Below are 26,940 nucleotides of genomic sequence, written 5' to 3' on the forward strand. Positions count from 1 at the left end.
TTTTTTATCATCTTTTCTAGTATTTTCTAATTAGCTGGTGTTACCACATCTGAAAAAGATATTACAAATGCGTTTAAAATGCATTACGAAATTTTACTGTCAACATCAACTGAGGTGTAGATTTATGTCATTGTGTCTTATAGATGTAAAAGTATCGGTGGTTAAGCGGTTTAGCACTTGACTTGTAATCTGCAGGTCCTGGGTTCGATCCCGGCATGTACCAATGTGTTTTCGATTTACATATGTACATTTATATACGACCCTCTTGTTGTGAAGGAAAACATCGTGATGATACATATCTGACAAGTAATTCACAGATATGTGTGAAGTAAACACGCACTGGGCCAGCGTGGTTGACTATGGCCTATTCACTTCTAACTTAGAGTAGGCACCGATCCCCTCAGTGTGGACGTATAGTGAGCTGATGATGTATTGTACGACAGTGTGTGTGTGTGTGTGTGGGGGTGGGGGTTGGGGGTGAGTACCAGGTGTGGTGGGTGCGCATGCGGCACAGAGCGGTGCCTGTCTCGGTGCGGCGAGGCCTGGCAGCGGGGCGCGCCGACACACACAGCGCGTGCACACGCAGCGCCCGCAGCCCCAACAATGGTGCTGACACACACAAAACAACTAATGTAGTAACACTTTGAAAAGTAACAATACAACCCATAAGACAAACTTTCTTACCTTCCTGCTGTAGTGATCCAGCGGCGTGGAGCAGCTGCACTCGGTGACGTTCTTCAGACTCTTCCAGTCCAGTGCCACCGAGTGCACCTCGCTTTCCAGTGCTGCTAAACTTGCCGGGACTGAATCCTCCACCCTCTGGTACATAGCGTGTTGAAAGCCAAGAGAGAAAAGAAAAAAAAACATAACGTGTTAGTGGCGCTAGTGTGCTAACGAAACAGCGATAGTGGCGACATCATTGAAACTAAATGTCATCTGTATTTTTCTAAAATGGCAATTTAAATTATATTTATAATTAATTCGTAGTCATACAATTACTAATATTATAAATGCGAATGTTTAAATGGATGGATGTTTGTTACGAAGTATCTCCAAAATGGATTAAGGGATCTTGATGAAATTTGGCCTATGTGTAGAATATAGTCAGAAAGAAAACATAGGCTACTAATTATAATACCACGTGGACGGAGTCGCGGGCAACAGCTAGTATTTAACATACCTCAGTGATAAGCGGTATGTTGGTGGGCTTGTGCGCAGGTGCAGCTTCCTTGAGAGGGTGGTCGTGGTTAGCGCACTCTAGCTCCGAGAGGCCGCCACTTGACTCATATAGTAATCTGCGTAAGATATTGGAGAAACCATTTGTAATTTGTAATAAAGCATATTCCATCCCTTACATTCTCTTTGACAAAACAAAGACAACTACAACATCATCAGCTCACTATACGTTCCCACTGAGAGGCTCAGAGCCTGCCTAGGTCAGTGACTAGGTTATGACCTTGACTATGGTCAACCATAGTGTAGGTTGACTTCACACATTTTGTATTTCTGCACAGATATCTGCATCAGGATGTTTTCCTTCACCTAGGACTTGAAGACAAGTCAACTGTTTAACCCCTCAGACACATTCTGTGACCCACAACAAACTGTGACTATGAAAAGACATAAATTATTAATATTGAATAAGCAAGCGCTTCACGATTCCACTTGATTAAGAGATGATGTGGTCAAATGTACCATACATACTTGTTGTCAATCTGCAGAGCTTCAGTTTTAGTGTCAATGTCAACAGTGTCAATGTCACCGTTCTGATAGTTGACAACCGCGTCTTTCTCTCTGCTCTTTTCTGTTCTTCTACCGGACAGAAGATTCTTGAACGTCGAAATTCTCTATATGAAAATATTAATTATTAATACTTAGTAATAGTTTACACTTGGATTATAAAAAAATGTAGGGAACTTTGTTGGTCAAATAAACAGTTAAACTCAGTACCTAGTAACATTTAGTTAGCAGTGGTATTGTAGGCGTATTCATTATCCTACCCTGTCGTGTTCTTTACTCAACTTGTGTCGTGTTGATTGTCCTACCCTGTTGTGTTCCTTGCCCTACCCTGTCGTGTACATTGCTATACCTTGGTATGCTCTTTATCCTACTTGTATCGTGTTGATTGCCCTACCCTGTCGTGTTCGTTTTCCTGCCTAGATGCTCTGTACCGTACTTGTGTCGTGTTCACCCTACATGTATGGTGTTTATTGTGTTACCTTGGCGAGGTAGTTGATGTGGTAGTCGAGTGCGGAGGCGTGCTGCACGACAGCAGGCAGCAGGTCGGCGAGCGGCTCGCGCGGGTGCACGCCGCCCTCGTGCCGGCAGTACATGCCGCGCCAGAAACTATGCATATCTTATATTATAAATGCGAATGTTTGGATGTATGGATGGATATTTGTTAGAAAGATTTGCAGAACGTCCCAACGGATTTTGATGTTTGACATGGCAACATAGTCTAGAAAAAAACCTAGACAACTAATTAAGTTAATTTCAGAGCAGAGGAAGTCATGACAGTTATCTAGTTATAAAAAATGCACTACACAATTTATTGGTGGTTTCAACCTTTTTAGCGGTTTTCAACTTTTTTGATAGTTTTCAACCTTTTTGGTGGTTTTCAACCTTTTTGGTGGCTCGAGGTCATCTGTCCTAAACCCATTGCGTTAGTTTAAAATAATTACCGTATACTCTGTGCGCTAAGGTCAGGTTTGAGCAGGTCAGGGTGAGCCTTGGGGTTGTACAGTGGGTTCTTGTACTCGCTCAGATGACTCGCCATGTAGCCCCACAACGAGAACGTACGCTCCGACAACCTGATAAAGTTACAGATAAAATTATTTCATTCTACAAAAGCGATGGCGCTAGTGTGCTAATAACGAAGCACACTAGCGCCAACGGATGAAGCTAGCAACCAACTTTCCTAACAAAGTCAATCACTAAGTTCCTTATTTCAGATTAACTTACCTGAGATCTCGTCTATCTTTTTGACAGTTGCCAATAAATGTGCCGTACTGACAGGCGTGTGCGTGGTCGTGTAGCGTCAGCAAAAACCTCTCATTGAACTGAAACGCCTGGAAGTCAAAGAAAAATGATTAAATATGATTAAAACGTTGTAAATTAAACAGTCAGTACCTATATCAGTCAATGTATTTTGTCTGTGTATTCACTGAAATTGATGACTTGCAGATCAGCTCACAGCTCACATGTGTGAAGATGATCAGTGACTCGGTTCAGAGCTGAGCTCTATTTATACCTGTATTGAGTGACGATACCTGGCAGCAAGGGACTCATCGACTCACATACTTATAGTACATCGCGATAAGTTGACAATTTATTTGTTGAGCTGCAACTCAATGAATCAATATTATGTGAGCTGCTGACGTTTGAACCGGTTCAGAGCTGATTTATAGATGAGTATAGTCAGTACTTCAGTTAGTGTGTAGTGTGACCGCTGACCTCTATAAATGGATAGGCGATTGCTTGGAAATGACAGCTTTTGCATAGTTCTGATTTAAACGCGCATGTTGATATTACTTGACATTTGATTCTATCTACATTACTTCAAATCTACACCACTGCTACAAACCACTACATTTAGAGCTATGCTGAAAATCGAATAAGCACAAAATATCACATCTTATAGCGAGTTCAGTGTGTGTATGTGTGTGTGGGGGTGGGGGTGGGGGTGGGGTGTACCTGCGGCGCCTGTCGGAACAGCTGCCAGGTGCAGTCGAGCAGCTGCGTGAAGACTGGCGCGCGCTCGCGACTGTCTCCCGCCACGTGCCCGCAGCGCGCCGCGAACTTGTGCCCGAACGAGAGCCAGTCCTTCTCTATCAGTGCCTGCACGCAAACACACAACTGACAATCTTCTTGGAGTGAGACCATCACGCCATTATATTATGTTGTTGTTTTTCTACTTTCTTTACTGTTACTCATGGGTGCAAACTTGATTTTTTTCTAATTTTTACCATTACCAACATTCCTAAAACACTTATGAAAATAGCCAAAGTCGTTATAAATGAAATGGAAAGAAATGTATTTAAAATAAACAAATTTCAGTTTAAAAGTGACTAATGGATTCCTTAATTATGTATTGCTTTTGACGTGTCGTATGACCTGGTATCCATTGATAGTGCGATAGTGAGGATCTAGGCAGAGCGCGGCGAGCGAGCATGCCTGCGCGGTGCGGTCCCAGCCATCGCTGCAGTGCACGCACACGCTCACCCCGCCTGACACCGCGCTCGCTATCCACCACGACGTCTCCAGTATAGACCTGATGATACACAACTCAATAACGACCTGATGATACATAACCCACGGCTATAACCCAGTATCGTTTCCGTCCTCTTTCCCTTCCCCCCTTTTTCTTACAAGGAAAGGATGGGAAGATGAAGTGGACTTTCCGGATGAGAGGATGCATGGAAAGGGAATATATTTTCTTTCTGTGCATCCTCTCCGTCGATTAAAGGTAGGCAACGCATATGCAATTGCGTATGTCTATGTGCATCGGTCACTTCGCTATATCAGCGATTTCAAGTGGTCGCTCGCTCGTTTGCCACCTTATGATATAAAAAAAAATGACCTAACGATACATAAACCAAGCCCATAATCCAGTACTATTTACCTGATAGATAAGACCTTATAAGTCATTATTGACTTAATACATAAACAACGCCTATAAACAAGTATTGACCTGAGAGATAAGTGAAGGTTATTAGCCAATATAGACCTGACACTTATGTCAAACTTATAAGTCAGTATTGACCTGCACATAATATAAAATTGTAGTAAGAGAGTGAATGAATGATTTCACTAACTCACTTTATATGCTTCAACCAGCCTGACGACTCTAAGCCGCTCAAGAACGATGACATAGAGGGTGTGTTTTGTTCGCAAGCTGAAACATAATATAAAGACCCGCTTATTTATCATTCACAGAGCACAAAACATGCATTTAGCTTTTGTTAAATTAATTATACAGGTTCTTAAAATCATAGAGATAGAGAAGAATTGGAAAAAAAACTCACTTTCGACTAATTTCTGCAGACTCTTTCTCATGACGTGTATATTGCCGATTCCCATGAACTGGAACTTGATATTTTCGTAAAACGCTTCGTTCTCATATCCCTTGCCAGCCGCGCGATTCACCATGGCGTTGATCTAAAAAAAAATAGCTTATTTTAAATGTGAATTGTAATTTTTTTTTGTGTTGACTTCAATATGATTATAGTAAGTAGTTAAAAAAAAACACGCTGCAGATAATTAAAAATTAATTTAAATTGCTTAGGTATATCATATCAATTCTTGTTTAGACTTTTAAATATAGTAAAAAAATTAAAAAAGCTTACCCTAGGTCTCGTGTCTACCACGTACATATAACCACAGTTTGGGTTTGCCCGTCGAATTAGATCCAGCATCTGTTCATCTTCCATACATCTGGAATTATAGAGTCCAATGAAAAAGTACGTAAAAATATAAAATAAAGTGTCCATCAAACTTTTTGTAAAAAAAATAGCTTTTTAGATATTTTCAACCAAACAAACGACTGTTATAACGACTTTAATAAAGGGATGCTTTAGCCTATTTTGCAATTAAACTATACCTAGCAGAGAATCCACTAAGCGGCTGACTGCATCGCGCAATCGCTGCCTTGTTGTGATGCAGGTAAGCTAGTGCGGGGAGTCGACCTCGGGACCTGAAGCTGGCACTGCCCAACAGCACCGCCGTACTCGCACGCGCCGGCACATACACCTCGCTCGGGTATGTATCACATAACTGACAACATTGATTTGCTAACATTAGGATATAGCAGATTTTAACTGAAACATAGTTGCCAACACAACAGACTAATCAGATGTTAAATTTCATTCATTCATTAACGTAGTTCCTCTTTCTTTACCTCGTAATCCCTGTTAGCATTGCAAAGCACCCAGTGCTCGTTAGGAACATTCATGCGCTGGTACTCTGTTTGGATGTCGAAGAAGTTCCAGCCAGCTGACTTAGGCAGGTCATCGGGAGTCGACTTGTAGTGAAAACAGTACAGCTCCTCAATGTGAACTGGAAACATTAAGATTAATAACTATAGTTTAAAACATTAGCTGTCACCACTCATGTCCTGGTATTAGGTTTTTATACTCTTACCTGGTTGACTAAGTCGTAGCAATGTTTGATGCATTTCATGACAATCCCGCTCTCTTGGGATCACGAAGAATACTGATTGGAAGGTCTTTGTGCGCACTAGCAACGGCGAACCCGTTGTGGTGATGGGCAACCGCTCTACAGACGATATATGCATTAGGAGTATCTGTAATAAAGAACATAAGTAAATGATTATTAAGACACAAAATACCTCCTTCTCCCTACATTTTTAGACTACAAGGCTAGAATGGGTCTAAGGGGAATCTACAGTGCGCTACACCATACTGGTTAAGATATTCGTATAGGGGAATGTAAGTATACACCTCTAAAGATATGATGAGTTTAAAATTGTATAGTAATATTTCATATACCTAACAATCTTTGGAAGAAAGATAAAATACTCACCCATGTTTCCTTTCTCATATCATGATCGACGAATATGAGGTGTGTTGTCGCGAAGTACAAAGTGCCTTTTGATGGATTTCTTACGTTATATTTGTCTAGTAGCTGAACATTCTCCAACTGAAACCAAAAATTAACAAGAGTGATTAAAATTACTTTCCAAAAACATTGATGGTCATAGACTTCAAACAAATTGCTAAATTAAAAAAAAAAACATGGACAAAATTCGACCAAACATATTTATTTTTCATTATGAATACTTTAGACTTTTAAAAACACAAATGAGTACACAATTACTACTTCTTTTTGCCGTGCTGCCCACCGTGTGGCTTCTTTTTATCGACCTTTCCTGTTTCCTTAAGAGTCTCCTCTGCAATTGCCTGCAAAGAATTCACAGTGCGATCCACTTCAGTTAGAATTTCATTGCAACGGTGATGCAAAGAATCCAGAGACTTCGTCATACAAGACTCTAGCGCATCACCACCTTTCACCAATGCTGAAGTTATCTTCATAGCTTCCAATGCTGAGTAATTACCACCTTCATTGAACAATTTCAAATGAGATATGTATTGAACATTCGCGATTCTCGCTTGCTGTACTCGATTCGCAACAAACTTCTTACACAATTCTGCTATAGAAGTTAAACTTTCATCAAACTCTCGCCTGTGATTTGACAGTCGAGTCGAGTAACTCAACATTTTTAACCTCTTTACTTCGGCATCAACCTCGGGTGAATCGAGCTCTTCCATTCCCGCTTTGATGCTGTTTAGCCACTGAGAAATCTGGTATAAATTAGGGTTGTCAAATGTTATAAATTGTGCTACTTCTTGCGGCAAACTAGTAACCAAACTATTGATTGCTCCTATATGAGATTCTAAACAAGCCTCGTGTCTACGAAGCTCTGCTAAACGTACATCTCGAGCCGCCGCTATGCGTTCCTTACGGACTTCGAGTGACATTAGTTTTAACGCAAGTCGTTTTTTTAATGGCAAAGATCGTTCACTAAGCCATGTTTTAACTTGACGTTCCAGTTTTTCTGAGAGTAAAGGTAGACTGTTCTGAAAGGATTCCAGAAATCCATTTCTCCAGTTACTGAGTGCTATCTCTTGGACTTCTGTTTGGAATATTTCCCGTGAGAGAGCTACCTTCATATCGCAGCCGGAGAGACGCGCTCGTGTGTCTTGAATACTGTCCTCACTGCCAGTAATTAGATACGAAGCAATCGGATGTTTACTGATGAATAAATCGAATTCCGCTTGCACAGTATTCGAGAGTGGGACATGGAGATTAGCAAGCTCGTTCAGTCGACCGATTTCAGCTTCACTGTGGTATGTGTACTCGTTTGATTTTTGCTTCAATAATGCTAGAAGAACTTCATAAAAAGATTGCAATTTATCTACATCGTTAGCTGTCAGCAATTGTTCAAAAGTTATATTAAAGGGTAGTTCACTTGCAAGTTCCAGTGAATCGTGTTTACTGATGAGGTCCTCGACAGCGGCGAGAGTGAGTTTCTGAGCGAGGGCAACTCTAATCATATGCGCGTCCCAGAGGTGACATGATTCATGTAAAAGCGTATACGTATCCTTTAGCTCCTTTCCCACGGACGTTAAACTATTTTGTATCATTTTAATACAATTGCTTATTTCAGATATATTCTCATCGTCGCCAATTTTTGAATTGAGATTTGTAAGAGAAAATCTATTTTTATGTTCAAGTTTTTCATCAATGACTTGATTGTTGCAACATATTTTGTTTTGGATGAAATTACCGTCACCAATTCGATGATATAGTACATTAACATTTTTTATAAAATCATAGTACAAATCTGCAACTGCTTTTTGATATTCTTCTGTTAATCTCAATATAGAAATATTATCGTTCTTTGCATTTATCGGAGGTTGACTGAGTTGTAATTTGTCAGTATTTTCTTTTATATGAGCGCTTGTTATTCGTTTCTGAACAATACGATTATTACTCGAACAAGAAAGTGCACTATGTTCTCTGCGAGTTATTGCTACTCCAAGACACAACTGATTAATTTGTGCACGAGCTTTTCTTTGATTTTCATTCGCTTGCGCACGTAATTGTGTTTCTAATTCATGATAAGCGGAGCAATTACTTAATAACTGTTGATTGATTTCATACATTTTTTCATCAAATTCATTTAGCACATTCTTAGGTGATGTATGACCAATAGCAACAATGCTATTAAAACTGTCATGGAGAGCCTTCTTTAGTCTACTTGCACGTTCTTTTTCCAATTGCAAGGCGTCTGCTTTGAAGTCATTGACTTCTTGCATTCTCTCAGTAATAATTTTTTGGATTCTTTTTAAAGCCTCATCACGAGCTTCGATTGGTAGTGCACCTTCTATTGAAGAGTACTTTTTAATCACACAATCTATATCATGTTGACTATGATTTATATGGCAGAGTAGTGTTTCTGCTAGGACACGATTTTTTTCTTCAATGTCCTCATTAATAACTCCCATACTATCTTCTAGCTCTTTGATAAGTTTGTGATGGTCCTCTTCCCGTTTCTTTAGATAATTAGATAGGATAGAACCACTTCTTCTTGGCGTCCAGTGGTAAGGCAACACAGAAACAGCCGCGGCGTCATTTTCACAACCAGCTACATAAGGCTTAACCTTTGGCCTTTGCACACATAAACATTTATAAGTCTTTTCGTTTTTAAAACTTAGTTTTTTACGTAACATCTTGATGAATATAAAATGACATTAAAAAACGTACAATTGGCGGTGTGTTATTGTCAAAAATTGACCATAGATGACAGTTAAGTATGCAAAAATTCAAAAAATTTCAAACTTTATTTCGATAATATACTCTTTGCTTTACCTTATCAAATTATAACTGTTAAACAAAGACGATAATAATATTTTGAATACCTTACTACTTAATAATATATTATATGGCATTTATTTATAGGGATTGAATGTAATTTTCAAAGCTTAAAGCAGGCTTGTAAGATAAGTCAAGAGCTCTTGAGATCGGGTGAAGAGGTAAACGTTACGGTATGTAGGACATCGCACTTACTCTAGCAACGAACAAGTACTCAGTAGAAGTAAACCATCCATAAACCATGACACATTTTTTTTTAATTTTCATATATTTATTGATGTTTACTTTCGCGAAATCATTACTCAATCGCGAACCATTTTTGGGGTATCGCGGTATTTTTAATTAAGATTTTAAAAACAATTAGTTCTTAACCGATAGGCATGATGCAAGTATGATTAAAGGTTGGTTTCTAATACCAAAATCTCTGTATAAAACATATCGTCATCCCTTTGACAAAACAGAGATAACAATATATTTCAAACGGATATTTTGGTCTCGGAAAGCCACGAATGAAGGACGAAAAGAGAGCAATGGATTTGTATGCATCATTCAAACTAATGCATTATTTTCGGATCGATTGAAGAAGACTAAGAAATGGGACTGTTCAAATAATCGGATTTGAATTCACGATGTGAATCCTATTGACCTTTTTCAAAACTACTTTGCTTGAACATTATGAAATACGTTTACTTTATAACTTATTTTTCTTGTTTCTAGGTCAAAGGAACCACTGGCATAATACCAAATCGTCTGTGACGCAGTGACTGGAAATTGATGGTGATGTTTGGGATATTGCCAAACATAACCCCATGATTGACACCGTAAAACCAAATATCGGCCTAATTTTTGTTGCAAGCATTCTTTGCTTCATCATCATCAGCTCACTATATGTACGACCCCACCGAGGGGCTCGGAGCCTACCCTAAGTTACGGGAGATTAACCACGTTGGCCAAGAGCGGGTTGGTCGACTTCACACATATCTTTGAATTTCTTCTCAGATATGTGCAGGTTGCATCACGATGTTTTCCTTCACCGTAAGAACGTCGGATAAAAGTACATATGTAAATCGGAAATCGAAAAACACATTGGTACATGGTGGGATTCGAACCCAGGACCTGCAGATTGCAAGTCAAGTGCTTGATCAGTAAGCCACCGACGCTTATTCTTTGTTTAGTGCAATAAATTATATTTAATTCAAACATTAAAAATAAATAAGTTTAAATAAAGATTACTTGATTTTAACATAACAATAGTTAATCAAGTAACATGTATGCGTACAACGAACAAACAAAAGCATATCTAAGTTGTGATAAACAAACTTAACTTTACTTAGGAATAACAACAAAATAATATAAACATCTAAGTTGAATAACACAAGCTTAACTTGTATAAACCTGTTTATTATATTAACAATAACTTAACGTAAGTTGGCTAAGAAACTATGAAGTGTACTTTCTAACTTTACGAGTTATATGTTCTAAGAAAAGTTATTCCTTTATTGATCAATTATTACAGAAAGACAAGAGTACTGTCTATTTACTTAATTAGTAGCCTATGTGTTCTTACAGACTATGTTCTACATCTGTACCAAACGTCAAGATCTATTGAGCCGTTCCGGAGATACCTTCTAACAAACATCTATCCATTCATCCATCTAAACTGTCACATTTATAATATTAGTAAAAAGTAAGATTTTATTCCATAGACATTCAATAGACACTTCAATTTAAAAACTGCAGTAAATTTGTCCCAAGAGATAATTTAAAAGGAAAATTAAAAATAAATTCATCAAGCAACATTTTCTATTCATTATATATCCAATTAGCAGCCATCCAGCAATTTATAAAAAGAGTGTATAAAATCAACGTAAATGTCAAGCCGCATTTCTATTTTAATCTGGCAACATTGAACGCGAGCTTTGAATAAAATAAACCAGACCCGATTACTAATGCTAACTACACACGAGGGCAGAACCGTAAGGCAGAAAACTGCTCTACCCTACGGACGGTGCTACTGCTATTGCATGACCGCACAAATTCAACCAAAAGAGTCTTTTTTATATCACAAGGTGGCAAACGAGCGAGCGGTTTCAATCGATGAAATAGCGAAGTGACCGTTGCACATAGACATACGCGTTGCCTACCTTTAATCGACGGAGGAGAGGATGCACAGAAAGAAAATATTTTCCCTTTCCATGCATCCTCTCATCCGGAAAATCTACTTCCACTTCCCATCCTTTACCTATAAGAAAAAGAGTGGGAAGGGAAAGAGGACTTAGGCCTCCGGGACACACACTGATCAGTCGAAACGCGGAATTCCTTCCACTTCACGCCTGTCTTCTGTGTGGTCGTGGTATTTCACCGGACGAGCCGGGACAATTCGTGCGAAGATGTTAAAGCGGGCTCTACCACTGTTCTCTAAACAATGTAACAAATGAAAAGTCAAATATTTATAGAACTAACAATAACTTTCCATAAGTTACACATGCTTGTTACGAATTTATTCCTATACATATATCGTCAATTCCACTATCGACATCGCTCCCGTGCAGGGAGCTTAGCACGAATTTGCGAGAAAGTTTTGTGACAAAATTTTTATTACATTTATACAGTATCGGTATCAGGCGTAAAGTCCAACTCTAATACAAATTTTCTCGAAGACGTTATAAATATTTCGTCTCGATAATTTTTACTTGTGGCTAACAGTAGGACAACAGTCGCAAGTACTGTTCTGTCCTATTGCACATCACTGTTCTGCCGTCGTGTGAAACTAACACAACGCCTGTTGACTCCGCACTGGCGAGAGTGCGCCGCGCTAATGAATAATTAATCTGACATTTGACTTTCAGTAACCTGTGAACATAAACCTTTTGTTTAGATAAGGAAAATCACCAGGGCATAGATTCAGTTTTATTTATTTCAAAGATGAGGCCTAATTTAGTCCTCTTTCCCTTCCCACCCTTTTCTTATAAGGAAAGGATGGGAAGTGGAAGTGGACTTTCCGGATGAGAGGATGCATGGAAAGGGAAAATATTTTCTTTCTGTGCATCCTCTCCTCCGTCGATTAAAGGTAGGCAACGCATATGCAATTGCGTATGTCTATGGGCAACGGTCACTTCGCTATTTCAGCGATTTCAGGTGGCCGCTCGCTCGTTTGCCACCTTATGATATAAAAAAATGAACAACCCGTCAGAACTTATTACGCATTATTTTCGATGTCTAATGGTTATTAAATACCAAATAACGAGGAATAAAGCATTGTTATTACATGGTACGATTATTTATTAACTAATACTAGCTGTCGCCCGCGACTCCGTCCGTGAGGAATAAAAAAACTTAATAAGCAGCCTTTCTGACTACGTTCTATATGTGTGCGAAATATCATTAAAATCCATATGCCATTAATATCTGAATTGTATTACCCACTGAGGAAAGAAAAATGACTTTACTTTTTATTTTCAAACGCAAAACAGACTCCTTAGGGAACACTGAATAAATTTAATTAAACAGTATCTAAAATAACAAACATCCCAACTTGGAGAACAAGCCATCTTGTTATTATTAAACATCCCTTTACCGGAATTCCCCCGGAGATAGTCCCAGTTTAAATAACTTATGACGACCTGCGGTTACATCGTAAATTATATTTACCTTTCACGAAAACAAAACACTATTTCAAACAAAATATTTTCTTATTAATAAAATAGTTTGAAATAAATGAACACTATATAATAACCGAAAAATAATCTTTTAAGGTTTTCTTTAAATAAGCTCCTCAACACAGCTGCCGACTCGAACTACCAAATAAGTCTTTACAAATATAGTCTAAAACAGACTACAAAACGTAACAGGAATTTTCTATAGGCACAAATCCACACTTGGAATCATTAAGTAGCCTATAAACTCTCTTAGTCGTAGGTTGAGGAGACGCTTAAAACCAAATTAATTGTTAAAAATAAAGCATTTCATACGTTATATTCCAACGTCACATACTGAAGGATAAAGACAAAATTATATCACAAAGGTCACGGCCCTGTCACACCGTACCTCGATAAAGTGTGATTAAACGGCACTCTAAGAGAAAACGTTGAAATAATTTCATTACATCATTCATCTTGAACAAGAATTTCCACTGTCAAAACTCCTGTACAAATCATAAAATAAAAAACCCATAACATTCTTAAAGAAAAATCAAAGAAAAAATCTCTAATATTCGTAGAGTTTTTTGGTCATAAATGTGAGAGACGATAAGCCTAACGTCACACACCAATAACAGACATGTTTAAATCTACGCTTCAAAAAGAACACAAAGGCATCAGACTAATATTTGTAAAGTAGAATATGCAAATCCTTTTATACCGGATATTGTTACAAGGAAAGGTCTTCCGTATTGCAAGTGTCGTTTTGCAGTATAATCGCTTTATCTATATATATAAAAGAAAGTCGTGTTAGTTACACTATTTATAACTCAAGAACGGCTTTACCGATACGCCTGAAAATTGGTGAGGAGGTAGCTTAGAGCCAGGAGACGGATATAGGATAATATTTATTCATTTTTTTTTCGAATTTATGCCTTGAAGAGCTGCCTTTTATTTAACTTACTAATATTATAATACAAATGTTTAGATGGATGTGACGTAGATGGATGTATGGGTGGGCTACCACTAATTCAGTTTTTTTATATATCCACGCGGACGGAGTCGCGGGCGACAGCTAGTGTTATATATAAAAGCACTCAAACGCACAAGCTAATAGGGTATATTTTTAAAAAGCACAATATTGACTCACTTCTCTCGCTTCTTGTATATCTATAAATTTAACAAACAAAAGCAACTATTGTTATTTGTGCTTTCATTTAATTATTTTTCAAAGACATCCAATACTTAAAGACACAATATTATAAGGAAATACGGACAAAATACAAATTTCAATGAACGCATCACTGAGGCGTATTCTATTTTTAACTACAGCTAACGAATCGTGCGGGTAAATTGTAAATCCCCTGACCCTGACATACGCTACCCAGATAAAGTCATGTAGATAGTAAATATTAGAAGTTTTTGCATTACATTACGGGTGAAGAATCACGTAGAGAGTAATACCTAAGCTACATCATAAACTAGAGATATATCTGTCTGCTCAATTCTTATCGTTTTAAATAAATCACTTTCTCTTTAGTACAAAGGGTTCCAATTTACGAGACCAAAAGGCATCTTGATAGAAATCTTCTAAAACAGACCACATTATCTGCAACTTATCAATTAACAAGAAGCAATTTACTTCGAATTATAAACCTCCCGCTTCTTACAATTAGTTGAAATAAAGTAAATGAAGAAGCATTAAATTAATGAGGGTAATCCGCCCCGAGTATTCCCGCCCTAATGATTATAAACTTACCACAGCAAATAATACAACCTTACCTGAAATAAGAAACGGCAGCATTAGCCAAATTACCCTTCGTTATGTCAATGCTGGGGAAGAAAGTAGTTTTATACGTTTAGGTACATACATATAAATAATTCAGAAGCAATACAGATATTACGGTCCAAAGGAAGATAGAAATTGCGTACAATCTTCCCCCACGTTCAAATCAAACGAAGTTCATGTTATTGAACAAAATCGTGGACGAATACGCTATAAAAATATCGTTTCAAACGGAGAAGTACTAGGATCTAATGAAACTTGAGTAATAGCATTAACAAAGTACTATTTCGTACACGCAATAATAGCAAAAAAAACGTAGTTTCCGTTCATTTCATTCGAATAGTAGTCATTTTGTTTACTTTCAATAGAAGCCTTTTAAAATCGACGTAATTATGGGAATCTTCGCATTTCCAATTTTCTTTTACATTCGTACACGCTTCCGGAATTTTCTTTCCTATTGATTTTTTTTTATTTTTCCTTTACTTTGAATTTGATTCAAATATTACGTCCGCAATTTAGATGTAAAGATCATCGCAATTTCTCTCCATCAGTTGTAGCATCGTTAATATAGCAAAATTCATTATTTTAAGGTTGCCTTCGACTCGAAATAAACTCCACGGTGACACAACAATTTATGAATTATATAGATATTTGAACAATATATATTAAAAAGGAATTTTTGTGCCGTTAAATTCAATTAGGCAATGTCGTACAGAAAATAGCCAACGGCTGCAAAATAATGAGCATTTACTTAACAGATAAATAAGACTTTTTTGTGCCACTGAAACAATTTTCTTTTTTGTTTTAGTTTAAGGGCAATATTGTCTGGAATCACGTAATACCTTCAAGCACGTCCAAAAGGGATACGAGCTTTATGTCTATTTTCGAAACATCAATGGTCCTTGAATACTTTTCCTTTCTTCGGTACTTAGATTGATTTATGGACGGTTCAAACAGATAGAGATTCGACAAAAGCCTTATCGTTCTTAAATATTATAAAAGGCTATATTAATAGTTCATCTTTTTTGTGTTTCTTCATATAATTAGATCATAAAACAATATTTTTCAGAGACGTAACACAAAATACTGTAATATTTCCGTGTATTGATATTTATTTTTACTTAAAGTAGTCAAAATTTGTAGGAAAGAAGAAAATGAGGGCAATAATATCAAATATATTTATGAACCAAAAGGCAAATCAAAGATAAAATTATTAAAGGCCATTATTCTATGTTCATTAATACTCTTGTATACTTTACATTAAAGTTTTTAATGTTGTGGATTTATTATTGCCAGCGCCAGCGTCTTGAAGCGCCAATAGCCTAATGGTTAAGGGTACGGATTTCAGATCACGAGGTCGGGGGTTCGAATCCCGCCATGCCACTATTGTCGTAAACCATATCCTAGCACAAGACTAGAGCTTAGTTGGAATGGTAAAAGAAATATTAGTAAATTTACAAAAAAAATCTGCTAATATTTTATATAAAAAAAAAAAAATTATTCCTACCTCATTAGTCTGAATTACAACACAATATAACGCAGAGAGGATTTCACATATTGTATCTTTCATAATCCTCTTATATCTCGTAACTTTTAATGAATCAAGTTTAATGTACGCTATTGAATTTCCAATCCATTCATTGAATATGAAAATATAAACAAGAGCGAATATTTTCAAGGTTTGCTTTGCTCTAAAGAACAAATATTTAATAAAATATAAAGTAAATAACTAAGTAACAAACTCTATGTTATCTATTGGATTTGAAGACGAAGTTCTTAAAAAAGCGAAACATCTATAGATAGAAGCCAAATCTTAAAGGCTATAGTTACGCTAGAAGCCTTCCTTAAAGAAAATCGAAAAGCACAATTACACGGTCGTGAATGTAAGCTTAATGCGATCCACAAGGTCGCTTGTAGAATCGATGATAAGAAGGTTGGCCCACTTCCAGAAGTTAAAATACGACTTTTAATAGTTTTACTATTAGAATTATGGCGAATGCAGATAACTTTTGCAAGCATTAATATAAATAGCTTTGATTCTGATAAAGAGATACTTAATATCAAACATATTATGTTAGCATCATCATATGCTCCAACGCCAGAATAAATACACACGCTGACGACCGGAAATTGACTTCCTGGCCGTTAAAATCCGGTGATGTTAAGCTTGAATGTCCTATTTACTTACAACCCTTAAACTCTGCTCTGTATACCAAAGCTTCAATGAAAAGTATAAAAATTGTGAATATTTTCCTACATAAAATTTCCATTTCTATTCAATGTTCTCGCTCTGGTAGATAAAAACAACCAAGATAAATGTTTTTCATTTCTATAATGTAATTAATTTTTTTTATAAACTTCACTTGTCGTAACCTACGGTTGCGAAGCATGGACGATAAAAGAGGATACTAAGAGACGCCTCGAGGTATTCGAAATGTGGTGTTATCGTCGTATGCTCCGGATTAGCTGGACGCAGAAAGTTAGAAACAAGACGGTGCTCCAGCGCGTCGCTATGAGCCGAAAATTCATGCAGACCGTCAAAAAGCGTAAAGTGGAATACTTGGGACATGTGCTGCGGCATGACAGGTACAAGTTACTTCAGTTGATAATGATGGGCAAGATTGAAGGCAAGGGACACGCTGGACGTAGGAAAAAATCGTGGCTACGTAATATTAGGGAGTGGACGGGGATCAGGTCAGCAGAGGAACTGTTTCGCCTTGCGCTTGACAGAACCAAATATTCGAAGTTAGCGGCCAACCTTCAAGACTGAAGAGGCACTAGAAGAAGAAGAAGATAAACTTCACACGAAGAAGTAACAAAACCTTTATATAGATCATTTCATTTATAATGCTGGTGAGTGTAATTCAATAGCAAATAACTATTTGTATGAACCAAATGAGATTCGAATTAACTTGCATTACAATATAATTCTTTCAATCACGTCCAACTACGTCGCTTCAATATAAATTAGAGACGTCCAAACTCACTCCGAAGTTACAAAAGTTAGCAAACTCTGAAAGCTCGACTATCCCTTTCACAAAACTTTTAATGAGATGGCTTAGAACCTGATTACGTTTTTGTAAAGGACATGTCAAAATGAAAATTGAGAAATACACAAAAGATTAAAGAAAATTAAATTAAGCAAAATTAAACACACAAATAAAAACATTTTACCTAAGAATTACAAGAATACAAGGTATAATGAGGATTAAAAAACTTGAGATTGGGCATGCACATCCAATTTCAGTTTCCAATTACCAACTTTACGAATTCCAGTACAACGCTATTCGAGATAAATAAAAACGAGAAGACGTGAAAAAGCAGTAGAGTCTACTTCAAAATGGTTTGCAAAAATATCCTCATAATTTCCAGTTAAATTTAACCTACAATAGTCAAATAAAAACTTTCCAACACGAGTTGTAGAATACAAAACATATCACTACAAAAGGATGACAAATAAAATTTCATGGCAACTTCAATCGGACTTTGTTCCGTTTTCAAGCCCCTTTGTTCTCGTACGCAGAGGTTTTGTCGGAATGAAGAACTCTTTGCTGTAATTAAAAAGTACTCGGTGTTTCAGGCTGTTGAAATCGAGGTCACTTTTGTAAAGGAAGGTACGAAAAATAAAATATACATCTGGAAAGGTCTAAAAGGTTATAAGGATCTAAAAACGGGTTAAAGCAAAATAATATTTTAAAGTAAAGCAGAGAGAATGATGAAAATGATTGGAAGGACCAAGATAAGACATATTAGTAATAAAAAATTAGAAGTAGCTTGCCAAGAAGCATTACAGGGAAGAGATAAGGTTGTGAAATTTTGTTTCATTATATAGGTTTAGTTTACAAGAATTATTATTAATCAAATAATAACCAGATAAGATTTGGCTCACGAGGTTACCGCCATGTGGCGTATGAAATCGACTACCATTATTCCGATAGTCGTATCGGTGAATGAAATGAAGTTTCGACCAACATCTCAAGAAGCTCTCGCTAAACAATTGGATTGAGGGCCCGATACAAAAGGCAGTTATCCTAGAAACCGCACGCATCGTGAGAAGGTTCCTGTCTCTGCAGCCCTGACCATTGGTTGTTTGAGTCATGGGACTCCGCAGCCGGTGGTGTTCTATTTTTAATATAATATATTTTGTATATTTTTTTATTTTATTTATGAAATGTACAATAAAGTTAATAAATGAATAATAAGCCTATAATAATTTTAAACTTCTATTTATTAATATAAGTTAACAATTAATTTAACAGCAGAAACACATGATCAATTCATTGGAGAATTTACCGGTAACTGAACAACACAAAATATTTCAAATTTCATCAAACTTTATACGAACCGTGTGATTTTAATTGAAAATGTTTAGCTTTGATGTAGCGTACACAAACGGCTCATGTAAAGAGCTTCCAACAAATTATTAAAGGTGTACAAAGGGCAACCAACATACATAGCAAATTTTGGCTTAACGTTATATTAAGTAACAAATATCCAAATTCCAAAGACAACTATGAAGATATATGAATACATTTACTATGGCTTGTGTATTCAACGTTGCTATTATCAAATGTGTTTGCAAATCAAACAGAGAACGTTCTCTACCTGAATTAGGGTTGGCGGAATATTTACTAGGGAATATGATACGTTTACTGATTTTACCGGCAAGAGCGCCTGTTATTTTAAAATAGCATGTTTGTAAAAGCAAAATTTAATTTGGTAGCGCCTATAAAAAATTAAAAGTGTAAGAGCAATTTAGATTTCGTTTAAGGCAGGATTATGGTAATAAAAAAACTATTTTTATGGTGAATTAACAAACAGGATTGAATCAGAAATGAATTTTATTTCCAGTTCTTAGGTTTAAGTGTTAGCTTTAACGCTGTTAATATTCTAGCGAGAAGATTTATTCCTCCCACGGGTGTAAAATATACGATACCCCGCTGCCGACTTGCGAGGAAAATTGATATTTCCTGATGTCCATACTAATGTTCCGAGTACTTTATATTCAAATGGTACTAACATAACAAACACACAATTATGTAAATGTAAAAATATATGAGGTATCAAGATATTTTCATACAATCGGGATAAGTCGATAAAACAAGATATTGCTTGTTATTGAGTTCTTAGCATCATTTCAATGAAACGAACCTAATCGATTAGTATAAATAATATTTTAAACTGATTTGGAAAAGGAATGATATTGCCTATTTGCTAATCATGAGTTTCTGAGACCAAAATCCTCATTAAAAACTTATGATCTCTGTTTTGCCAAAGAATTATCTTTGGCAAAACAGAGATCATTAGATAGGAATGACGATATGTATAATTTTGGTCTCAAAAACCAACGGTAAGTATTTTGTATTCCAATTTGACTACTTTAATCATTGAATTTCCGGAGAATTCCTTGTCCCATTTGTATGCCAAATGAAGGACTTAAAAATCTCTAAGATATTAAGTTAACCAATTTTGCATATCGCAACATAAATAAATATATATACAAGCAAGTCTGTATATCTATATATCTATTGGTCATTCCCATTAACGGGTGAATAGACTTCAGGCACGCCCTATTAACCTGGATCGGCACAGCTATTTCTGAGACCACAACTATCCGATGGGTGGCTTCAGTATTGATTACATTCCACACCTGTGTCCTTGGAAAATCATTACTACCTATAGGTACAACTTGGTTACCATGGATACCAGTTTATTGAAATTCAAGTACCTATAAAAATTGTCTTAAAACTTTACCTTAGTATAAAATAAATTTCTTCCTCTTATAAGGTTACATTTTTTGTATAAATTTAGTCAAATACCGTACCCAACCTTTACAAAAGAAACATTGCTTTTTGAAAATGTAAAATTCCAAGTAAAATGAAGGAAAATCTTTTGTTAAATAGAAACAATTTTCTTTACATCGAACATCAAAGAGAATTGAATCTTACTTATAATATATTTTCACAATATCGAAGGCTTTTGTCAGAAGACAATGCTTTGTTATCTAGTATGTACTTGATATGAGGACATGAATCCTAACCTTGATCATGTTACCTTAAACAAGAAGCATTTTTAAAGTAATTAGAGTATATATAGAAAATAACATTTATTATTCTACGTCATCAAGACCACTATCGAAAAAAAAATCTGTAGTTAATAAAACTATATAAATGGATCGCAATTCCTGATCTTTTTATTATCAACCTCCATCAGTCAACTTTCATTTCTAATTCTAATCATAAAATCATAAAATGCTGACCTATTTAAATTTATATAAAACTAGCTGCCGCTCGCGACTCCGTCCGCGCGGAATTAAAGAAAAGCTTTTGGTCGCAACTTAATGTTATATAGCCTAAAGACTTCCTCTATTAATGGACTATCGAACGAAAAATAATTTTTCATATCGGACCAATTCCAGTTCCAGTTCCTGAGATTAGCGCGTTTAAACAAACTCTTCCGCTTAATAATATTAGCATAGATGAAGCAATTGCTGGAAATCTGTGGACAGATTTACCTACTCTTTAGTTACTTTCCTCTTTGGGAAAATAGCTCATAGACATAATCTCCGATAATCGACGTCGGTGTTGAAATTCGCTTCAATGAACAGCTGACGTCTCCAACATTGTGGAAATAATCTGTACAAACACAAGAAGATGAAATATTAAATGTTTCTTAATTATTAAATACTACCAGTTGCCTGCGACTTTGTCTGTTCGGAATTAAAAATATATAGCAATAACTATGTCACCCAGGGGTAATGTATCACTTTAGTAGTTTTGGATCCTATTCAATGCAAACAATAAAACGTTTTTTGTTTGTAGGTAACATAGCGTATATTTAATATTAATATAAAATGTTTAAAATAAAATTACTGAATTCTTTGTACGAACAAATGGTTTTTATTAAAAAAATTAATTAAAAAGCAACAATATTCTTTTTTTAAAAATATCTTAACAAAGCCATTGTTAAAATATGTCGAGAAAAAGATCTAAAATCAAACAATTTAAATAAAGAGAAAAGTTGAAATATTTTACCGGCTATTAAGTGAAAAACTTTCTTACCCTCTTCAAATATCTTTCAAAATTAATTTACTGGCAATAAAATTGACCTTTCCTTTGATGTGAAAGTTGAGACAGATATATACCACCATCTCAGGAGAAAAGAAGTTAAACACATCAAAACTTTTTACAATGGAGTATTTCAAACTGGGGCTCCACGATATGACACGTGTATTAAAACATATCGTCATCCTTTACATTCTCATTGAAAAAAACAGAGACAACAATATCTATCAACAGAAGTGACATAACACTTGTAACTTTACTGGCACTAACAACCTTATACGCAAAAGACTCGTTACAAAAAAAAAACATGGGATCATTAAAAAAAACAAAAGACGAAGCAAAGCTGATGGCAACGGCCAGTATAATATTAAAGGAATTTTTACACCCACACAAGACTGGAGAAATAGGTTTTAAGGCCGCATATCTGTCGGCATCTGAAGGCACGCGAAGTTCCTTCCGTCGCTCATATTGGAAATCGCTTATTTAAATTTAAATGCATGTCGGGTAGATGCAATTTTTATGTTCTAATATTTTCTACATTATTGAGTAATATAGCATATCTCTATTGAAGTTAAACGAATGTTAACTAACGTATGAAAATATCTACATTTCTTGGCAATTTACTTTGGTAAGTATTACGGACTATTAGAAGTAAATATGGGGTTAAGACGGACAAATATGTCTGAAACTTATAGTCCTTTAAGTTGTGAAGTAGCTCCGTTACAAGATTAAGTCAAAGCTATCTTAAGTTACGGCGCGGCGCAGAGAATAACGGTTGAACAGACTTAATTAAGTTATCCAAGTCACTGAATATTAGACTTTGCTTTACAATAGACTCTACAATTAATTTACTCAAGTACTTATTGAAATAGTTAAGTGATTTGATTTCCAGAGATATAACAAAAGGATAATAATCACAATGTTACATTGAAATTAGATTTAAGCTACTTGGCATCTAACCAAAAAAACAAAAATACGAAATTTCAAGGACGCGTCACATTTCGTTACAAGAGAGAGAGGAAAGATATAGCGTAAGTAACGCTAGAGTGAGAGCGAAGATTCAATTTGAAACAGTATTTAGTAATTCTGTTGCCTCTATTGTAATAAAAACGCATTCTTGAGTAAAGAATAATGAAGTTGAATCTCCGTACGACGTCTGCAATGAATTTATCTTCGTGCGTCGTTGAAATATAAAAACGAATGGGAGACAATCATTTCGTATTGTTACTGTATGTTGATAACAACTTATATTAGAATATTTCTTACGTTATATACGTTGTACTAAATACACCAGATTTAATTTACAAAATGTATTATTTTAAAACTAGAATTAAATATTTCTGTAATTAACTGTTTTCTGATAGTGTGCAGTTTAACTTTCTATTTATATTTGTAACTTTATTTCTGTTGTTAAGTAAATAATATACTTGAAATTGTGGAGTTGAATTTATTAATAAACTAGCTGTCGCCCGCGACGCGATATATGAAAACTTAATTAGTGTAGCCCACCCATCCATCCACATCGCATCCATCTAAACATACGCATTTATAATATTAGTAAGTTAAATAAAAAGCGGCTCTTCAAGGCGTAAATTCAAAAAAAATGAATAAATAGTATCCTATGTCCGTCTCCTGGCTCTAAGCTACCTCCTCACCAATTTTCAGTCATATCGGTAAAGCCGTTCTTGAGTTATAAATAGTGTAACTAACACGACTTTCTTTTATATATATATATATAAATCAATGTTACGCAATAAACGCTTACAATCTATACAACAACTGAATGTCTTAATAAAATCCAGTCGCAGTTGCCGCAAGAAGCCGGTCAATCAACCACAAAATGTACCGCTAATAAGTCGATAGTCGAGACTTTATTATTCAATAACAAACCACTGAATTGAATTACATACAATCTATAGACGTAATATAATTTTTATCAATACGTCCACTTTCAAGTTGAATAGAAACTCTTTCATATTGTTTCATAAGCTCAGAACCGAAGCAAAATGTAGACAAACAATTCCATAGAGAAATAATAATAAAAACTATCCATATAGAGTTGTATAACCGTACCGAGAGGAAAACCAAAACTGCTTAGTAGCAATATCGAAACTGGCAATATTTAGTAACCAATATTGTATTCTTAATTAAATTAGTAGATTTCGACTGCGACTCCGTCTCGCGAAATTAAAAAAAAATATATAGTAATTAGCCTATGTGTTCTTCCAGACTTTGTTCTACTCTATGGATCTCTGTTAGCATAAATAACAGCGAGATCCATGCAGCCGTTCTGGAGATACCTTCTTACAAACATCCATCAATTCAAACATTCACATTAATATTAGAAAGATTAATATGGAAGTCTTTTACTATTACTGTCACCAAAATATCCGTTTAAAACATATTGTTATCTCTGTTTTATCAATTATAATGACAAGGATGACGATATACAGAGATTTTGGTCTCAGAAACAAAATTTACTAGTCGTTTTAACTGATTTTTTTATGAAAATTATTCGTAATATTAGAGATATGTCTGTTAACGCCGTACAGACCACATCGTGAACACATGTAATAAATATATTAAGTAAACACATTAAATTAATTGAAGTTCGATGTTCCCTTATCAATACTCTCATATTAACAAGATACCGAATGCACTTCATCGAAATCGAACATTCAACTTTGACCTTTACTATAATTCACATAAAGGTAATAATTCCTTGCATATTACAGTTAAATTCAAAATGTCATTTCATAGGTCAGGGGTGCCGAACCATTTTTTTTAAAGATATGTTTAAAGAGCTCGTAGAAGTGCCATTAAACAATTTTGACTTAGTGATTATTGTGAACATTTTGTAGCGAACATGACTGTCAATTTTCATAGTCAATTTCGAGATCAGTGACATGCCGATAATTTTGTCTCAAAAAATTAAAAGCGACAATTTTAGTGAAAAGTAAAAAAATAAAGCATGTAACTTCAAATTTCTTAAGTCTTGATAAACTTAAATTTTATTTAATAATTCTCCAATAAAATATATTATTATTTATTTTTATGTGGATTTATAAATAAATTATAAATTACTAACTAACACAATTAATCATAATAATAAAATTCTGAGCCATATGCAGTAAACCAGCAATGTTACAAAATTTTGCGCGTTTTCGCTTACCTTTTCAGTTACGGCAAGGCCGGCAAACTCTTCTGGTGCAACGCAATCGCCTTTCAGCCAACTCGCGAGACGACCGAGCTCGCCAAGCATATTCGACGGTGACAAGGAACTTAATGCCATTTTACCCAAAAGATTACAAACCGATTACAATAACAAACAAAAAAGCCGCTGCGGACGGCGAGAATCGATTTTAATTATACCAATAATCGATTAAAAATTCATCGTATTCAGCCAGTCATTCCATTACAATTTAAATATTTAATTTATTTTTTATCTCTGATGTAATATAATTTTCCCGCCTTTTAGACAAAATTAAACCTCCTCCTACCGTGACACGAAATATACTAACAAAAATCGGAACCGCTGAAATCTCACTCCCTAGTGAAATGTCCAGGTTACAACGAGAGCGAGCGATTTTGAACTTTATTCCAAATGAATTGCAGTCACTATTAAATATCGCAGATCGGAGCATGCGCGGGGACATTTTGCGCGTAAACAAAATTAGTCGCGTAAAATGTGCTTTCGTAATTTATTTAAAAAGTAATAAGGTAAAATACTCATTACACACAGAAATCTAATATAAAGACTTAAGTTTCAAATCTAAGCAAATTTGCTAAAAACATTATGTTGCGATTTTTTTTTATATCTAAAGGACATAGAAGCTATAAGCATGAACTTTTGCAAAAATGATCCAATTTCAACTGACATGTTTCAAAATCTTAAAAGCTACACTGGTACCATAAATATCCCTTTCTCTTTACCTCCCAACCGAATAGGTCATAGCTTAGAAATTATAGTTTTTGCTTTATTCTGACTTAAACAAGGCTGTCGAAGTTCCTACGAGTTAATTGAATGTCTAATATCTCTGCTACAAAATGTAATCATCATTCAAAGTAGTTAATAAAGATAATATCACTGGTTTTCATGAATGAAATGTTTAGAATTAATTCATAAATCATTGACTGCTACTCTCATGTAAAATTACATTTAATTCGACTAGTTGAATAAAAAACAGTTAAAGGTAGAAACACTGAAGAACCATCAAAGATTGATTCATCTAAATTGTTAAATTAAAAACCATTCCCTATACCTGAAGTACCTATATTATAAAATGTACAATTTTGAAAACTCATAGTGTTTGAAAACAGGTCATATTCAAAAAAGTATTAATTGCGGTATCATTATTCTTAATCACATTCTAATTAGAGGAAAGTAAGTTGTTTACATATCATTAGTAACAGCTTTAACCATATTTATAAAGTAAACATTAAACTGATAGACAATATTATCTTTATTTACCAATTCACTTGTAGTAAAAGACAAATATAATGTCAAGTATTGTTCAATAATACTTAGTGATGTAAAATAGTCTTTAATACGTTATGGAATTAGTACAAAACTGTAATCTAAAATAACTTAGCACTGTTATCAGCAAAATAGAGGAAACAATAAATACGCCCTACATAATATTCTAGTTTCTAATCAAAGTTAATAAATTTTTGGTATTAATTAACGTATTTTGGTGTTTTTATTCTTACCTTAGGAGTTTTAATAATATCCATTGCTGATTAAGGCGTAAATCAATAACAAATACAAAATTCACGTTCAATAACAAGGGAATATCTAAAGTTCAATGGTCATTTGAATTAATAAGTCAAGCACATGTTTAAGATTTATCCCACTATTAAATTATTATGCACTAATATACACGAATACTTTAAAATAAACACCTCATTTAAATAAAAGATTTTAAATAGATACGAAAACGAAATCAAAAACTTTGACGTTCGTGACAGAAAATTGACATTACAGTCCAAGCAGCTGTTGAGTTTGAGTTACGTTCTGAGCGTCACAAAATTTTGTTTTGTTCCAAAATCCATACTATCT

At 35.2% G+C, this 26,940-nt stretch overlaps 1 protein-coding gene across 2 annotated transcripts; it reads right to left on the reverse strand.

Moving 5' to 3' along the window:
- On the reverse strand, positions 1-26,800 carry Mtmr6 (Myotubularin related protein 6). 2 transcript variants are annotated; one of them, XM_013316274.1, is made up of 18 exons: positions 26,592-26,800; positions 6,541-6,657; positions 6,139-6,301; positions 5,897-6,054; positions 5,600-5,772; positions 5,346-5,433; positions 5,025-5,157; positions 4,819-4,894; positions 4,114-4,270; positions 3,694-3,837; positions 2,962-3,068; positions 2,682-2,810; positions 2,220-2,346; positions 1,705-1,847; positions 1,181-1,295; positions 685-819; positions 486-609; positions 1-49 (listed from the first exon to the last, which is right to left on the reverse strand). In XM_013316274.1, the coding sequence occupies exons 1-18, from the start codon at positions 26,613-26,615 to the stop codon at positions 27-29; spliced, it is 2,136 nt and encodes a 711-aa protein (XP_013171728.1). In that variant the 5' UTR covers positions 26,616-26,800; the 3' UTR covers positions 1-26. The 2 variants fall into 2 exon arrangements, with proteins under 2 accessions (XP_013171728.1, XP_013171727.1); XM_013316273.1 differs by lacking the exon at positions 26,592-26,800 and adding an exon at positions 25,054-25,366.
- Positions 26,801-26,940: the final 140 nt, after the last annotated feature.

The sequence above is a fragment of the Papilio xuthus genome, unplaced genomic scaffold (genome assembly GCF_000836235.2).
Source record: "Papilio xuthus unplaced genomic scaffold, Pxut_1.1 DF826949.1, whole genome shotgun sequence".
NCBI classification, from domain to species: domain Eukaryota; kingdom Metazoa; phylum Arthropoda; class Insecta; order Lepidoptera; family Papilionidae; genus Papilio; species Papilio xuthus.

Excerpts from the sequence above, each read along its gene's own strand:
- Mtmr6 (XM_013316273.1), bottom strand. The coding sequence starts at position 25,173 with ATGGCATTAAGTTCCTTGTCACCGTCGAATATGCTTGGCGAGCTCGGT. Across the intron at positions 6,055-6,138 it reads GCTACGACTTAGTCAACCAG|TTCACATTGAGGAGCTGTAC; the intron begins GTAAGAGTATAA and ends TAATGTTTCCAG. Across the intron at positions 1,296-1,704 it reads GCTCTGCAGATTGACAACAA|ATTACTATATGAGTCAAGTG; the intron begins GTATGTATGGTA and ends TATCTTACGCAG.